At 40.2% G+C, this 17,614-nt stretch overlaps 1 protein-coding gene across 1 annotated transcript in view; it reads left to right on the top strand.

The window, feature by feature from the left end:
- Nucleotides 1-1,263: 1,263 nt before the first annotated feature.
- Nucleotides 1,264-17,614, top strand: part of TRDN (triadin) — a 175,433-nt gene continuing 159,082 nt past the window's right edge. Inside the window, exon 1 of the mRNA XM_083731766.1 lies at nt 1,264-1,778. Coding sequence (XP_083587892.1) covers nt 1,757-1,778 — 22 coding nt within the window. The 5' untranslated portion in view covers nt 1,264-1,756. The remainder of the gene's footprint in view (nt 1,779-17,614) is intronic.

Raw genomic sequence — 17,614 nt, 5'->3', positions numbered from 1 at the left:
AGTAACAACAACAACAACAACAATAATAATAATAATAATAGTGATGCTGGAGCATGGGCTTCTTTTGTGTGGTCCAGGGCCCAGGGTTCTTGATGGCCTGGAGGAAAGAGCTGCACCAGTCAGAAGAACTACTTATACCACATTAAAAAGAGAGAGTGCATTGACAGAAAAGAGGATGCACATTTGCACAAAAATACACATGCAATGTGTGCAAATTTAGAAATGATTGCTATTATTTAAATAGAAATATCTTCCCATAGAGTGGATAACTGTGACGAACTTACCTGCGTGCCTCGTCAGTCTACTGTCTAGGTGCTTACAGCTGATGGGCAACTCAAGGCCCCTGCAAGCCTCTCTTTGTAGGGTTCTTTATCTTTACACTGAACTTGGATTGGACATTTGAGGGCTGCATGTTAAAAGCCCCTCAAACAGAGGACTGTTCTCTGCAAATAAGGACACATGGCCACCCTAGTGCTGCAGCAGATACTATGCCGCTGGGGTAATAATCGTATTGGGCCACCTCTGACTTCCTTGCTAGAAAGGAGATAGTGATAGAGGATCCAGCTAAAGTTTTCTAATTTTGCAAAACTCGTATGAAGTTGCAATATAATGAATCAGCCCATTTGTACATACAGTCCAGCCTGGTCATTGACCACAGTGGCCCTCCAGAGTATCGGGACAATACCTTGCAAATTCTTATTAGCTACCTGGGATCCTTCTGTGAGCTTAAAAGCTGAACACTAGACAGCCTGTATTTTAATAAGGAGTTGTATGCATCTATTAACACCCTTGAAACTCCATGTTTTTAATACAAAATACCTTAGGCATAAGTGCACTTGAATCTCAAAGAAGTCACTGCTTAATATTTTTCTGACTGCTCAAACGCTTGTTAAAATGCATACTAGAAGCTTATACTCTGTCATTCTAAATATGCAGGCTCACAGATTTAAGGATTAAGTTGCTGGAATAGATGCACTCTTGGTCACATCCAGCAGGCTTCTTCTTATGAACTAATGCAACAGCCACAACTAAAAAAGAAGCAGCAGAGGGTAAAATGTTGTACTTTGGTGATTTTAAGTGTCAACGGGCAATTTAACAGGGTGAAATTTACCTAGGTTTGTTTTCTTCTTTAGTCATTGTGGCTGCCTTCATAGCACCCTCCCCAACCCAAATAAGGCCCGGAAAGAATGTGCTAAGAGTGTGCTAAGAATACATTTGAGCTTGGTTGGATAAGATTACAGTCAAGTCTATATTTCATATTTTGTGACCCAGACCTCAAAAGAACTGTAATAATATTTAAGAAGCTGCAGGGGCTTAAAACAGTTCTTTTCAGTTCCTTTGTGCTGCTGCTGCTGCTGCTTTGACCTGCTTTGCTGTCTTATTTGGGTCTGGACACTTACAGAAAACAAGGAAAGAGTTGGTCCCTGAACGTGGTGCCTAGGATGCCAAAAAAGCCGCGCTAGAGATTTGCTGAGAGCCACGGCTATTTTTGTAAGGAGCTGATACTTTAGTCTGGGCTGCAGGCATTGCCTTGGGAAAGGGGTTAGTGTCTTGGGAGGTGGGGAGGGAGGGCTTCACTAAGAAGATAGCTCAAAAGAAGAAGAAAAGACCCCCAAAGAAAAATCAGAACTGTAGAGGACTTCCCATCCTTCAATTTGCCGTCTCCTGCAAAAGTCAGCGCTGACCCTGGTCACATCCTCTCAGCTGCCAGTATAACTTAACCTTTTTCACCAGAGTGTTCCTTGCCGTCACCATTATGACAGAGATTACAGCAGAAGGTATTGTAACAATCTTGATGTTCTAATTGCCTGGAAATAAAAAAGATTTCAGCCTTGACATTTTTTAATAGACTCAGCCTGTGAGCATGATCTCTGGCTACTAGGGAATTGCAGTTTTTGCTGTAGGGCGAGTTTCAAGGCAAGAAGCTGCTCTTCTACGGCAGCTGGAATTTGTACTAGTTAGTAAAGCTTGATCATCATACACCTCTAAAAATAGCCTTGGTCACATAACCTCAGCAATGCTCGCTTAGGCAGAGAGCGCAGAGATTAAAGTAAGGAGAAATAAAGCATCTCAAAACTGGACGTTGCAGATATAGATACGGTATATATAACTTGTTAGCTTCTTGTTTGGTGCTCATGCTTTTTGTAGGAGCTACACACACATTTGTGAATAAGATTTATTTCTCTTTGAATTTGCCTTTCACCTGCTGAATAACTTATTTTTTAAGAGACCACATTACCTTGTCTTTCCTGCTTCATAAATTCCATTTTGCACCTATAAGTTGACAATGTTGCCTTTCCACACATTGCTGAACATCAAAGCTGAGTTTGCCACAGTGCACACACTCTGCTTTAGTTGAGATTCCTGCATTGCAAGGGGTTGAACTAGATGACGCGCAGGGTCCCTTCCAACTCTATGCTTCCACTGGGAGATACTCTGATGAGTAGGCTCCTATATGATCACATGTTTTTAGGTTCTCTTTGCACTGCTCATAACTTTACATGTTTAGGTTAGTGATTAAAAATAACCTGTTCCATAAAATATGATGTGTGCACCTTAAAAAAAGTAGAGTGTGAAGACAAATGATGAGGTACAAATTGAATTCAGTTTGCATTTAAAGGGGAACTCGCCTTATTTGCACTTTCAGAAACAACATGCAAACTGCATTGCCAAATTCAGAAATGTGTGAATCTCAAAGAATGGCTGTGTTTCAGTTAGTATATTGTTTCTGAAATGTGCGAATAAGGCGAGTTCCCCTTTAAATGCAAACTGAAACACAGCCACTTTTTGAGATCCACACATTTCTGAATTTGGCAATGCAGTTCTCTAGCCAAGTAATGTGTACCAGAATGCGTGGTAGGGTAAAGCATGCATAGCAATACATATATTAGTGAAAGCAACATACAGAAATGCTTTCTATCAGGAGAAAATGCTTTGCAAAAATGTACAGTGGTACCTCGGGTTACATACGCTTCAGGTTACATAAGCTTCAGGTTACAGACTCCACTAACCCAGAAATATTGCTTCAGGTTAAGAACTTTGCTTCAGGATGAGAACAGAAATCGAGCTCTGGCGGCGCAGCGGCAGCAGGAGGCCCCATTAGCTAAAGTGGCGCTTCAGGTTAAGAACAGTTTTAGGTTAAGTACGGACCTCCGGAACGAATTAAATACTTAACCCGAGGTATCACTGTATATGTTGGGCAAAATTGCATACATTAGGGGGAAATCACACTAAAATGCACATGGAATTTCATGAACTTTTTTAAAGAATGTGATGTGGAAATGTAGGGAGTTGAACTGGAAAAACCTAGTGAAACAAAAATGGACAGATATGCCTATACCTAGTAAAGAGGCCCTTATCTCTCTGTTTCTCTCTTATCTGTGTTGGCTGACTTACTGCCTAGCAGTTATGGAACACTTTTACAGTGCCATCCTACTCATGTCTCCTGAGAAGTAAGTCACATTGAGTTCAATGGGATTTGCTGTCAGTTAATGTGCATAGGCTTGCAAACCTTAATTTTAAAATGTGCCTTCCAGGGCAGAACTTGACAGGACTGTCCCTCAAAACAGGAGCACCCACAACCTCCCCCCTGTCCCATTTCTCCATATTTAATCCAGTGCAGGATGAAGTAGATTGAGCAAAACACTGGGATCCTAACTACCGAGAGACGGTAACTTAAAGATATGATCAAGACTTAAAGATAGCAGACTGTGCCATAATGTGTCATATCAAATTGAAAATAAGTTCAGTTCTTGATACAAGGCTACACAATATTAATCCTGGAAGCCTTAAGCAATTAATACACTTTTAGAGTCCCTTGAGAACTTTGCCTAAGCAGCGGGTAAAAAGAATGAGATCTGATCCTATAAATAAAGAAATGGTTATCTGGGAAATATGAATAGTTCATGAATAATTTTAATATGTCCTGACCATTAATATATACAAATAACATTTTATCCAAAAGAATGAAAAAGGGGAATCTTTTTCCCCCCTTAAAATGCAGGCTTTTAAAAATCAAATATTCAATTTTACAATGGAATTATAACACTAGCCTTTTCCATTGTGGATCATTCCATTTTCTTTCCCCAAGCTCATTACTGTGCTTTTTTTATATAAAGAAAAGTCTCTCAGATAATATTCTGTGCACTTTTTATTCACCAAACCAAGGCACTGTGCCCCAAGTCACTGCCGTTATTAATTAAATATGAAAGCAAAATATGCTTCATGTAAGAGGATTTGTGTTAAGCATTATTAGGGACTGAATCTGTTTCTTTGTAAAGATTGCAAAATTAATGGAGCCCAGGAACCTTTGCTCATATTCATAGTCAATAGTACATTTCCTAATAGCATTGCATAATAATAATAAAGCTGATGCAGTTATAAATTTTCATCAGAGGTCTCCTGGACCTACATAGTGTTTGTGGGAGAAAATGCAGATGAAAAGTAAGAGTGTGGCAAGAGAGCAGAAGGACAGATCATTTTCATAAAAAATACTTAAAGTTATTTCACTCTAATAGCTTATTTTTGCATTGCTGACTCAAGGAGGCTTAGGTTTACGGACATTTTGAAATAAGAAAGAAAGAAAGAAAGAAAGAAAGAAAGAAAGAAAGAAAGAAAGAAAGAAAGAAGCTATTAATTTTATTCATGAATAGATTTGGAAGAAAGTGGCAAGAACTTATTCAAGTGACAACTTGAATTAAATATGGGGGGGCAGGTAAGCCCTGCCCCCACATAATCAGTCACAAGACGTGACACCCACCCACACAATTTGAATGGCAATGCCCATCAACTGGGGGGGGCAGAGGCGGCCCCCTCAAATATTTTAGGGGGGGCAAAGTAAACTCTGCCTCTAGAAGTTGGCTCCTATGCCAGTAGCTATGTTTATAGAAGATTGTGGACCACTATGCAAACCCGCTTCCTAAAGCAGAATGCTGGCAAGTCCCATTGTCAGAACAAGTTCTCTATTCACCAAATTCTAGCTTGTGGGTTGACAAGTACACACACACACGAGTTGCTAAGCCAGAGGCAAGATAGATTTGAGCAGAAAGGTGTCTGTGTGTCTGTTTGGCTCCAGAGACATCCTTTTGCTGATCCCTACTGTAAAGCATTCCCAATGTGCCAGCTCTGTAGACAGTTTGACTTTGTAATTCCTATTCTAACTGCTTGTGGGTCAAGGGAGAAGCAGCAATTCAAAAATGTCTGGAAAAATGGGAGTGCTGTTTACGTTAGATAAAGCTGACATGGAGGGACACAAGCATTCAGTTGCTAAAAAAAGGGGGGGGAATTCTGGAAAATGTAATAAAGTGTCATATCTGAGTGATCTTTAATTAGAGTAAAACAAATTGTAATTAAGTATTATTTCTTTTGTTAAAACAAATATGTTGGGCATTTGTACAAGGTGAGTTATTTTAGTATCTGCATTGTTAATTTGCTTTTGCTTGAGTCTTGCAATTAGAAATTTAAAATCTAAAGCTTTGATTGAATGTACTGGAAGATGGGCAGGATATAAATTATGGGAAAGAAAGTTATCTTTTGCATTGTAGGCTCGATTCTGCTGCTACAACTTCTGTTAATTTGCACCATGGAGAGTATGGGAGGCCTTTTGGTGGAAATACATTTCCATTTCAGAGAAGTGTGAATTTTGGCATATACGTAGGTTGCACCAGATTTTCAAAGCTATTGGGAAGAAATATATTGATCCCATTTTTTTTAAAAAAAGTTCCAAGTAGTTAGATCTATTAAGGTTTAAAAACTGGCTGTGTATTGAATTTAGGTCTCTAAGAACCATTAGAACGTAGGATGCTACCACTGGTCCATTTAGTTCCCTTGTCTTCAGTGAAACTTAAAGCCTATTTGGGGTTTCAAATAGTGGCCTTTCCCAGCCATACTTGGAGACACCGGGGATGGAAGCACTGCCTCACAAGCTGGATATGCATTTTTGTTTTATTCTTAAATGCATCTATCCGTCTATCCCTTCGTTATATACTGACAGCTGCGCAGGTATCATCTAGGCCAGGGGTGTCAGACTTTCTACAACCAGGGCCCACTTGAGAAAGCTGAACTAAGGCCTACCAGTCACAAAATGCTGCTGCAGAGTGGAGCCAGTTACACAACGGTGTGTATCAGCAATAGTTTTCTGCTGATATGATTCCTAAGAACATAAGAGCTTGCTGAAACAGCCCAGTGTCCCACCTGGTCCACCAGCCTGTGCTCATGGTAGTCACAGAGATCCCTATGGAAAGCCTGCAAGCAGGTCATGAATATAACAACAGTCTGCTCACCTGCTCTGAACAGATGTTCAGAGCCTACGTCATTTTAGGCAGAATTTGTCAGTGCAGAGGTTTTGAATGAAGAATTTTCTTTTCTACTTTCCCGTTTCCCTGAAATACCTCTCAAGGTATTCACCTTTCTTTTCTTATCCCCTTCTCTTTACATGTCCCTCTTTCACCCCTCCTCCCTGCTCCTTTTACATCCACTTCTTTCCTGCAACAACTTCCATTCTTCTCTATTCCACATTTACTTCTTTATTTATTTTTAAATACAGTGGTACCTCAGGTTACATACGCTTCAGGTTACAGACTCCACTAACCCAGAAATAGTACCTCGGATTAAGAACTTTGCTTCAGGATGAGAACAGAAATCGCGTGGCGGCAGCGGGAGGCCCCATTATCTAAAGTGATGCTTCAGGTTAAGAACAATTTCAGGTTAAGAACAAACCTCTGGAACGAATTAAGTTCTTAACCCGGGGTACCACTGTACTAAGTCTTTCACTTTTCCTACAATGCCCTGTTTTGGCCCTTTCTCCTGAGGTGGCAGGCAGCTGAGTGGGAAGGAAGGAGAAGCGCTTTCGGTGTGTCTGTGTGTAACAGAGACACAACATGTAGCAGCCTGGCTTCTCCTAGTCTTCTCCACCTGCCCCTCTCCTCTCTTTCCTCTCCATTCTTTCACTATTTCCCCTGCGCAGCATTCACTCCCATGCATGCCTACGTACTGTACATGGGGGCAGGGGGACTGCTGATGTTGGCATTGGTAAGTGGTAGGTCACATGCCTTGGATGCAGAATGTGCCAAGTTCAATCCCTCCAGGTATCACTGGGAGAGAAACCTAGCCTGAAATCTTGGAGAACTGTTGCTGGGCTACAGCAATGGTCTGGTTCAGTGTAAGGCAGCTTCCTGTATCTGGGGGAAGATTTTCACTCAGTGGTGGAACAACTGCGTCACATGCAGAAGGTCCTGGGCTCAGTTTCCAGCATTTCCAGGTAGGTTTGGGAGAGACTTCTGTCTGAAATTCCAAAGAGCCATTGTTGACAGTACTAAGTTAGATTGATCTATTGCCTGGCTCTTGTGTTTCTGTGTAATCAAAAAGCTGAAAGGAGAGAGGGTGGGCTGCAGTGCTGATGCCCACCTGAAAGTGGGCTGAGGTCCACCCATGGTCCCTAGTTCACAACTGAGAAGTGCTTATCTAATTGCTGTAACAGAAATAATTGAGCAAGATATTATGCCTAGATGACAGCTTCTGTGACATTACCACAAGAATGTTGGGACACACATGTTACAACGTGTCTACCTGATGTGAGGACTGTGGTAAGGGCCTTCTGGCAGTTCCCTCCCTGTGAGAAATGAGATTACAGGAAACCAGGCAGAGGGACTTCTCGGTAGTGGTGCCCGCCCTGTGGAACATCCTCCCTTCAGATGTCAAGGAAATAAACAACTACGTGATGTTTAGAAGATATCTGAAGGCAGCCCTGTTTAGGGAAGTTTTTAATGAATGATGTTTTAATGTACCTTTTGTTGGAAGCCACCCAGAGTGGCTGGGGAAACCCAGCTAGATGGGCGGAGTATAAATAATATACAGTGGTACCTCGGGTTAAGTACTTAATTTGTTCTGGAGGTCCGTACTTAACCTGAAACTGTTCTTAATCTGAAGCACCACTTTAGCTAAAGGGACCTCCTGCTGCTGCCACACCGCCGGAGCACGATTTCTGTTCTCATCCTGAAGCAAAGTTCTTAACCTGAAACACTATTTCTGGGTTAGCGGAGTCTGTAACCTGAAGCGTATGTAACCTGAAGCATATGTAACCCGAGGTACCACTGGATTACTACTACTACTACGATTTATTTTATACATTGTGGCACATAAATGGAATATAATGTCTTTGTCACTGATACATAGAAGTAATTCATCGTTCATTTTAATGCTGCTGCAATACCACAATAGTGTTGCCACAGGCATAAAACAGAACAAATCAAGAGACGGGTAAAGTCTTACACTAGATCTTGCCTGTAGTCTCTGGGGTATTCAGAAATGTAACTGACATATGCTTAGATGTTTAATGCAATCTAATAGTTCTCAGCAATCTGGCTTGAAGTCACACGTTGAGTGGAGGGAGTCATTAAAATAGACTTCTTAGTCCACCCGACTTCTAATTTGAGGTCTTTGGCTCATGGAAATCGTCATGATGAGGATGGGTCAGCACCCAGTTTTGTAAAATTGTGGACTGACACATTCTTTGGAGCTCCCCTCTCTCATGGGGCACAGACAGTTTTACATCAACAGCAGCTGCAGTTGCCCCGGTGGGAAAATATTGCAGAATGTATCTGTGATGGGAGTTAAGCTTTGGCTTGGTATAGATAGAGGATTAAGGCATAGGACAGATTGGTTTAGTTTGATTTAGGCATTTATTTGTCTGTCTATATACAGTCTTTCTGGTGGCCAGTCTTCAAGGCATCATACAAGCATTACAGGACAAAGAAATCGAAAAATTAAAATCAATAGAATAGAAACAACAACAAGAATCATACCAGCAGATAAAATTAAGCAAGCCATTTCTGTAGTGGTGTCGTAGCTCAGCAGTAGATCATCAGCCTTGTATGCTGAACATCCCAGGTTTGGTCCCCAGCTTCTCCAGATATAGCTGGGAGAGAACCCTGTCTGAAATCTGGTGAGATGCTGCAAGTCAGTATTGATAGTATTGAGCTAGGTAGACCTATGGTCTGATTCAATATAAGGTAGCTTCATATATCCTGCCAAAGGTTTGAGAGAGAAAATCATTGTTTTCCTCTTCGTTATAGAAGAAATTAAAGCAGGTATCTGTGTGGATGTGCTTGGAAATGGTGTTCAAGAGTCTGAGGGCCACCACAGGAAAGGCCCTGTTCTTGTAAGCACCCATCTACTATTCCCAGGAGGTGGGGAAACCTACAGACATGCCCCAGTTGAAGGTCTTAGCAAATGAGCAAGTTCAGACTGGTGCAGGCTGCCTTTAAGATATTCTGGTCCCAGTGTGTTTAGAGCTCTTTAGGTTAAAACTATCTCTTTGAATTATTCCCAGGGTAGGAGAGGGGAACTGGTAGCAAATTAAGGTTTTTAACTATTGCCTACTGTATTTTGAACCAGTTCATTTTTTTCCCCCATAGGAAGCCCCATACAGAATGCATTATAACAGCAGTGGCATGTGAATAAGTGTGTGTGGAGCAGAAGCAGTGCCCTCTGGACAGCCACGGTGCTGCACTTGCCCTGATGGGTTGGGTCCAAGTGGTGGCAAGGTCCAGATAGCTTTGCATTGGGGCAATGCACACCTCTGAGGCTGCCACTGACTTGTACCTCTCCCAGCCTTACCACTGCTTTTCTTAGTGAGTATGGTGCAGGTGTTGGGAGATGGCTGCTGTTCCACTCTTCCCAAGTGCCACCACTGCTGCATTCATTGTAATGATCTGTCCTGGACATTAAAAAGGCATGGGCCAATTCACCCCTCCCACTCAACAGCAATTCATTACCAAAGTGCTGCTGCTGCTGATTGTTTTTTCCCTTTGTCTTGTAAAGAGCAAAACAAAACAGTGTTACTTTATTTGATTTTTAAGAGGATCTGCTGACAGTGACAACAACAATTTTATCAACTAAAAATTCTTTTGATGTTGAAAGCTGCCTTAAGGGAAAACACACACATAAACACATGCAGATTTGATTTCTAGGGGTTTACAAAATCATATTTAGTTAGCATAAATTTATTTAAGGTAACTCTTTCTGTGATTATTCAAGGCAGTGATGTGTTGGGGTTTCTTTCCTCATTAAAGCTGATTAAAAAAATGTTCCTCGCAAAATTATATTTGCCATACCTTTGCTTGTCAGCTTGAATAAACTAATGCATTTGGCAGTGAGAGGTGATAAAAGCATGTGTATCTAAACCTATAAACATCTAAGTGATGGGGAAATTGTAAGTTCTTGTTCCTATGTACTCAACTGTATTTTAAAATATATCTTTTAATTTTTACAAGTGCTATACAAGCACAATGTCATAAGGAAGTGGCAAGGGAGAGCAGAGCAGAGCATAGGGTGTGGAGGAAAGGAGTCACATCACAGGGTCAAATTACGATTTACAATAAAAAAAATACTAGGGGAGGGGAAGTGGGGACATGCTTCTTTTGTTTTGAAGAAAAAGTCACAGGGGTCTAATCCAGAACACGCTCTGGATCTGGATCAGGGCCCATGCCTTACAGTTGCAATCTTCCCATTGTTTGAAATCATTCGGCTTATTTTTCAAGACTGAGCAAACATTACTCATTCTTTTAAGATGGATATGCAACTAAACCCTTTATATCTTCTGCCAATCTGCAAACCAGACTTTGTAATCCCCTCAGACATTATCTGCAAATCAAATTGGTAATGAATTGTTCATTATTATTATGGTCTGCTGATTATGTGGTTTTCTTTAAATTGTTCAATCAAGGAACAACTAAATAATAAGCTATGAAATCTGGATACACATTATGAACTGCTCTGAATTTTCTGAAGATCATACATTACAGAAATAGGTATATGGTTTCTAAGAGGACATATAAGTTGTGCAATTTACAGTTACCCAATTTGTGATGAGAGGAGCATATAATTAAGTTGAAAGAGCTAATTACACCTGTGTTAAGTATGCAAGAGCTGGCAAGACCTTTTGAGTGCAACGTATCATGGCTATTTTCAACATGAAATGTGTCTCCACCAATGTATGTATTTTATGTAAACATAAGACAACTCGCTGCATAACATGTTACACATAGATGACCTGGTCTTTATGAACAATTTCTTAAACAGAGGTACCTCAGATTAAGAACTTAATTGGTTCTGGAGGTCTGTTCTTAACCTGAAACTGTTCTTAACCTGAGGTATCACTTTAGCTAATGGGGCCTCCTGCTGCTGCTGCCACGTGCAATTTCTGTTCTCATTCTGAGGTAAAGTTCTTAACCTGAGGTACTATTTCTGGGTTAGTGGAGTCTGTAACCTGAAGCGTCTGTAACCCGAAGTACCACTGTACATTCTGTTTGCAAATATTTCTCTTTGGCTTTTTATCCATTTAAGTTATGTTCTTTAGATTAGCTGCACTTTATTTTACAATTTTCTCTTCTAAGAATAGGAGTAATGAATATTGTTATTAATTTCTTACTTGACTTTCACCGTGAGGTCCCAGGGTACGTTACATCAATTAAAAAAGACATTCAAAGCGGGCAAAACTGATTACAATCAAGAAGATAAGGTGGGTCCAAAAATATATATCTCAGGTGTAAAAGGCCAGGATAATGAGGTACGTCTTCAGCATCCGACAAAATGAACATTGTGAAGATGCTTTGCGGAGAAGGAATTCCACAGCTAAGGTGCTACCATAGAGAATGCTTTTTCTTGGCTTGTACCCCCCAAATGTCTGAGAGTGGTAGAACTACTAAAAGGGCCCCCACTGCTGATCTTAACACTCAAGGGGGTCTATAGGAAATATGCGATGATTCAGTCTTCTTACTTACCAGTAATCCCTATTCTCAAGTGGCTTTCAATCCCTATATTTCTTCCATGCTTAATATGGAATCCAACTGTGAAAGTCCACATTCAGTCTGCCACCCCTCTTCCTCTTCATTCCTGGGTGGAGCTAAGTGAGTCTATTTAAGTGCTCTTGCTCAAATGGCTAGAGAATCAAGGTTTCATTATTTTATATTTTATTTTCCATTGGATTCAGGTGACATTTCTGGAGAATATGCAGATAGTGGATGGTTTTCCATATCTTTAGAAGCTCATTGTAATTTCAGGACTATGGCTCGTTAATTTTATGGCAAAACAGGAGTACTCTTGTGAACTGAATCTCTGATTATTTTGCTTTGTGGATATGATAGCCCATATTACTGTTAATTTATTTTATACCACACATATAAAGCTCTTCATTTTGCTACAAAATTATCTGGGTTGGATTTATCCCATAATTATTTTACTTTTGAAGAAATAAGAAAGAAAAGAAAGAAGTAAACGGTAAAAGCTGTAATGCAACAGTAAGTTGTGAGAGGCTAAAACAGTATTGTGAATACCCAGTTTCAATAAAACTGGAAGTACACATTTTTTATGATTATTGCTTATCTAATTAATGTCAAAGTCCAGCACTATTTATATAGCAGGAAAGGAAATGAATAAAGAAAGGTGACATGATGAATGACCACAATCCAGTAGGCTGTGAAATGCAGAGGTGTACGTTGAATAAATAAGTAGATTTTTGATTCTTATTATAAATATCAAACAGACTGATTAAGATCTGAATAATATCATCAGGCTGGTGAAGTTATTATTATGAAAGTTTTGTGCTAGTAATAAGGAAACTTTGGAAGACTATTTTCAACTTAGCTAGGATAACAGCAGGTTATTTTAAATTCAAAAAGGCAAAGTTTTGGAAACTTTCGTCTTGTCCACTATAACTGAGTAGGCAAAATTGTTTTGGTGGATTCCAGAATGAATCAGTTCTGTTTCATCCCTGAAGAACAGAGTGGATGTTGGGGGAAGAGTGGGGCGAGGAATTAATTTTCATTTGCTTACTTCTTAACCAATGCATGAAAGAAAACAGTTATTGCTCAGAATCTGCACTGAATTTTGCAATACAGTCCTCCAACAAGAAACTATTTATATCTGGGTGAAAGCATGTGTAGAAGTGCATATTTTAGTGAAAGTAACATACAAAAATGCATTCTGTTAGGAAAAGTTGCTTACAAATATGTACGTTGGTAAAAACTGCATACAAAAATGTATATATTAGGAGAAATTATCACAAAAATGCTGACAAATTTTCATGAGTACTAAAAAACTTAATAAATAAAAGCAAACCACAAATTTCTTCGGATATGTGAAGAACTGAAAAAATAGGAAATGGAGAGAAACCAAAACTGACAGATTCATCCATGTAGCCAAACTAGAATGCTGACTCTCCTTTTTTTCATTTCATAATCAACTATATACTGGCATCTAAACCGGAGATGGGATGCAGGTGTCACTGTGGGTTAAACCACAGAGCCTAGGACTTGTCGATCAGAAGCTCCCATTGCTTGGTCCCTGCTCCTGCCAACCCAGCAGCTCGAAAGCACATCAAAGTGCAAGTAGATAAACAGGTACCACTCCGGCGGGAAGGTAAACGGCATTTCCATGCGGTGCTCTGGTTCGCCAGAAGCGGCTTAGTCATGCTAGCCACATGACCCGGAAGCTGTACACCGGCTCCCTCGGCCAGTAAAGCGAGATGAGCGCCGCAACCCCAGAGTAGGTCACAACTGGACCTAATGGACAGGGGTCCCTTTACCTTTAAATCGGAGATGGGGAATCGTCTGCCCTCCACTTTGACTGGACTGTAACTTCTGTTAACCCTTACCATTGGCCCTGCTGGCTGGGTCTGTTGGAAGTTTGAATAACGTGGCTACTGCCATTTAACACTGCTGTTTCTGGATTCATGAGCCTATTTTCATTCTACCACAGGCTTCTGGAATTTCTTTTTCTCTCTTCCTCCTGTATAGCCCTGCTTTCTACCCATCCAAAAGTTCAAAAATGCTTTGCTCTCTTAAACCTACACAGTATTTCATGCTGCTGAAGAGAAAAGGTGCTATTAAGAATACTTGGACCAGCTACTGTTAATCCTGCTGATCTCGTGGTCTTTGCAGAGATTACCTGCCAAAGGTGATGTAGCTACAGATGACATAGACTGTGTACACAGTATCCCCCTAAAACCTGCTATTATGTTCTTTTAAGTATTTGAAACCTAGGCTTTAGGACTTTGCTCTCTTCATAGTCATTTAAAGCAGAAATGATTGTGTGGGACTATACAATACACTCACAATTGTGCGAGAGTGTTTTGACAGGATCAACAATAGCGTCTGAAGACTTTTTGATGCTAATCCCCTTTCCCAAGTTGTAACGATTGAATAAAGCTGGAGCGCATAAAAAGCCCTTACATAAAATCCTACGGTTGCATAAAAAGAGGGGTCCAAATGTCTTCATTGGAAATGTATTCATCTTCATATACATTCACAATAAACTGAGCGTGCTTTTCAAAATTCTCCTTTGAATGGGCCATAAAATTACTACTCCAATCATTTTAAGGGGAAAAAGTCTTCCAGATCACTTTTTTCCGTGGTATGCTTGCCATCTGGAAGTTATAGATGAGGTTTAGAAATATGTGACTGTGCTCTTATAGATTAGAGAGTTAATGCCAGTTATTTTTTCTTAGCCTTATCAACCTCAAAGGATTTTATTTTTTTTTAGACAGGGGGAGAAGTAGCATGTATGTAGCCTTAAGCTCCTGGAGGAGCTATTGGCTAAAATGCTTTAAAATAAATTTCCAGAGATGTGTTTGTTAAGTTTCTTGCAGCAAAAATGATCTAAAGGTGTTGTGGCACCTTAAAGTCTAGCACATTTATTAAGGCATAACCTTTTATGGACTCAAGCCCATGTATCTGGCAAAGTTGGATTGAGTCCATGAAAGCTTATGCCATACTAAGAATTGTGTGCAACATAGCACTAAGGAGATCGTTGCATCAGTGCAAGTGTTTCTCCTCTCTGAAAATTATCTTATTGCACTTTTGCTCTCTCTATACAGTACTCAGTGTTCTGGGGGTCCCCTTGACCACCTGAAGCTGATTATGGGGCACGTGTGGGGAGGAGTGGAGGGAAAGTCCCCTTGCACTTGCAAGAATTTTGCTGGCTATAAATAAATATATTTGAATATGGGATGCTTCTATTTCATGCTAGGAAACAGGTACATGAATTAGATATTTCCTATACTCCTCAGATCAGGGATGAGCAGATTTTAAGCTTTTGAAAACTACTTTGCTTTTTATTACAGTGCTGATGTCCACCAACCAGAACCAGGTGTGAAATAGTGGTTGGGGGTGTTGGGTGGATGTGCAGTTAGCATTAAGACAGAGAATGCCTCTGAACGCATGCAGAAATTCTTTTTGGTACCAGAATCAGCACACAGTCATTTTATCACAAAAACCCATTATTGGTCTCCCCACTACTGCCTTTCTTCATCTTCAGACTAATTAGGAATAAAGCAAACAAACATTGTTTTGTAGTTGCTATTGTTACGTATTTGGGAATCAGAAATCCATGATGATCTACTGTGCATTATACTGAGTTCTACCGTTAGAGCCTCATCAGTTTTCTGCCTGCCCCCGCTATAATGCAGACATGGCTATCAAGTTTTGGAAATCTCTGGTTTTTGTTGCTTTTTAATTTGTAAGGATATGAATGCACTATGGAGCCATTGAAAAATATTCTGTTTAGGAGAAAAGAAAAGTACATTCACACAGTTTACATTTTTGGCCTTTTATTAAACATATTTGCATTAAAATAGTATACTGCTTTTAAACAAAAACAAAAACCAGATGTCCCCACTGCTTCATTCTCAGTTAAAGTAACCATAATCCTCACAATATATTGATGTGAAAATGATTATGATATCACAAAGGCAGGATTATGACTCCAGGTGGATGTAAGCAGCGGGAGCTGATGAACTCTTTAGAAAGAGAGATCTTGTTTTCATGCAAATGCCTTTTAAAAAGAAAGAAGGCAGAGGCAATAAGCAGATCAGAAACTGTTTCTAAAGAGTGTTGTCTGTAGTCCCCTGCCTTTAAAAGCTCAGTTCTCAAATTTCTTCTGTGTAGGATTTTCCTATGCAAAGCCCTATTAGGCCTTTATGTAGGAAAGATGGTTTTGTGTATAATTTTACATGACAACTTGTACATTCATTTGTTAACTGCAATTTTCTATTTAATCCTGCAGTAGATAAAACCATATTCTGAATTGCCCCTCATCTCGGAAGCATAATACATATTCCTCTGCAAGCATTAGTATGACCACATGAAGCTGCCATATACAACATGCAACCTAGTATTGTCTACTTTATTCTAATGGGCAATCGTTGCCAAAAGTTTTTCTCAACTGCATTTCCTCAGGTCCTTTTAATTATAGGTACTTGGAGCTTATGGCTCATACCCTCATTCGCAAAGGCCCTCATGCAGCACAGGATCTCACTAATGTTTTGTTGTACAGTGGGCAATGCACATTCTGGAACATGACATTTAAATTTCCAGACCTGAAACTTTGGCTGCATCATAGTTCTCTGCTGATGGAAAACGTTTTGATCCAGCAGAAACTTCCATCAATGGAAAAGGAAGGGAGGTAATTTTTGCATGCCCAGAATACGTGAGCCTGCCGACCTGCTCTGTACAATGTAACTGAATGACCGCTCATGACAACAATCCTTTGGTTCAAATTAGGCCACAATTTTATTGATTATAGATGTAAGGCATTTGGGCTTAGGCGTTGGGTGTAACCCGTATCAACCAGCCCACCTGCTGGATGATTTTCTCAGAGGTTGAACCAGTGGTGAGGAAATCCAAGACATACATGAAATAGGTACTACCCCATGTGGTTCGCCTTTTGAAGCAATGCTATGACCCTAGTCCCTGTCTCGGCATTTGGAGAGGAGCACTTATTCCAGGATCCCTTTAACAGAATATCTCATTCCCTTGGAGATGCAGGCAGAGGTTTACAACCTCCCCTTCACCCAATGCCTTACCCACTAAAGTTGTGACAGTTGCTATGAGGTAGGCAGAAACCCCATGTTGGCCAATTTACCTGAAGGAAAAATTCTTCTCTGGCCCAAAATAACCACAACTGATTATAATCTGTAGCAAGGTAAAAACAAAACAAAACCACTAGCCCCAATGATGGGTACATGCAAGCCTGACTACAGGGAGGATGTATGGGAGGAAGGTGAAGTGCGTTTTCCCTTTTATTCCCTGGGAACAGACCTGAGTGGAGTCCTTGTGAGAACTCAAATCAGCTCTGTCCCCATATGGATGAGATTTACTTCCCCATCTGACAAAATGATACATGTTTTCCCAGTGATTATATCCTTATCACAGCAAGTTAGCATCCTGGTGAATGGTATAACTTCCTCAGCATTAGCAAGTTACCATCTTGGTAAATGGTCATCTGTATTTACTCTGAAATCAACCCCCAGAGCACACCCTGCATTTGAAGACCACAAGGGGAAACTTGCAGTGATGAGCAAGCCAGTACACTGCGAGCTCCAGATAAATACATAACACCTTTCATAATTCAACTGAAGTCTAGCACTGTGCTATCGGCAGAACAATTAATCCAACCCTGCTTTTTAGTAACTAATAATAGCTTTTAGTGTGATGACTTCACAACAGTTGGTACCAATAAACAAGGATATGTGTTGTAGAAATCATTTGTAGCCCTGTGCACAAGGTTACATCTTTTTATATATATATAAAAAATACTCATCTAAAGATGCTGTTTGTTA

The sequence above is a fragment of the Podarcis gaigeae genome, assembly GCF_964106915.1.
Source record: "Podarcis gaigeae genome assembly, chromosome: 3".
NCBI classification, from domain to species: domain Eukaryota; kingdom Metazoa; phylum Chordata; class Lepidosauria; order Squamata; family Lacertidae; genus Podarcis; species Podarcis gaigeae.
This window is presented reverse-complemented; position numbering and strand designations above follow the sequence as displayed.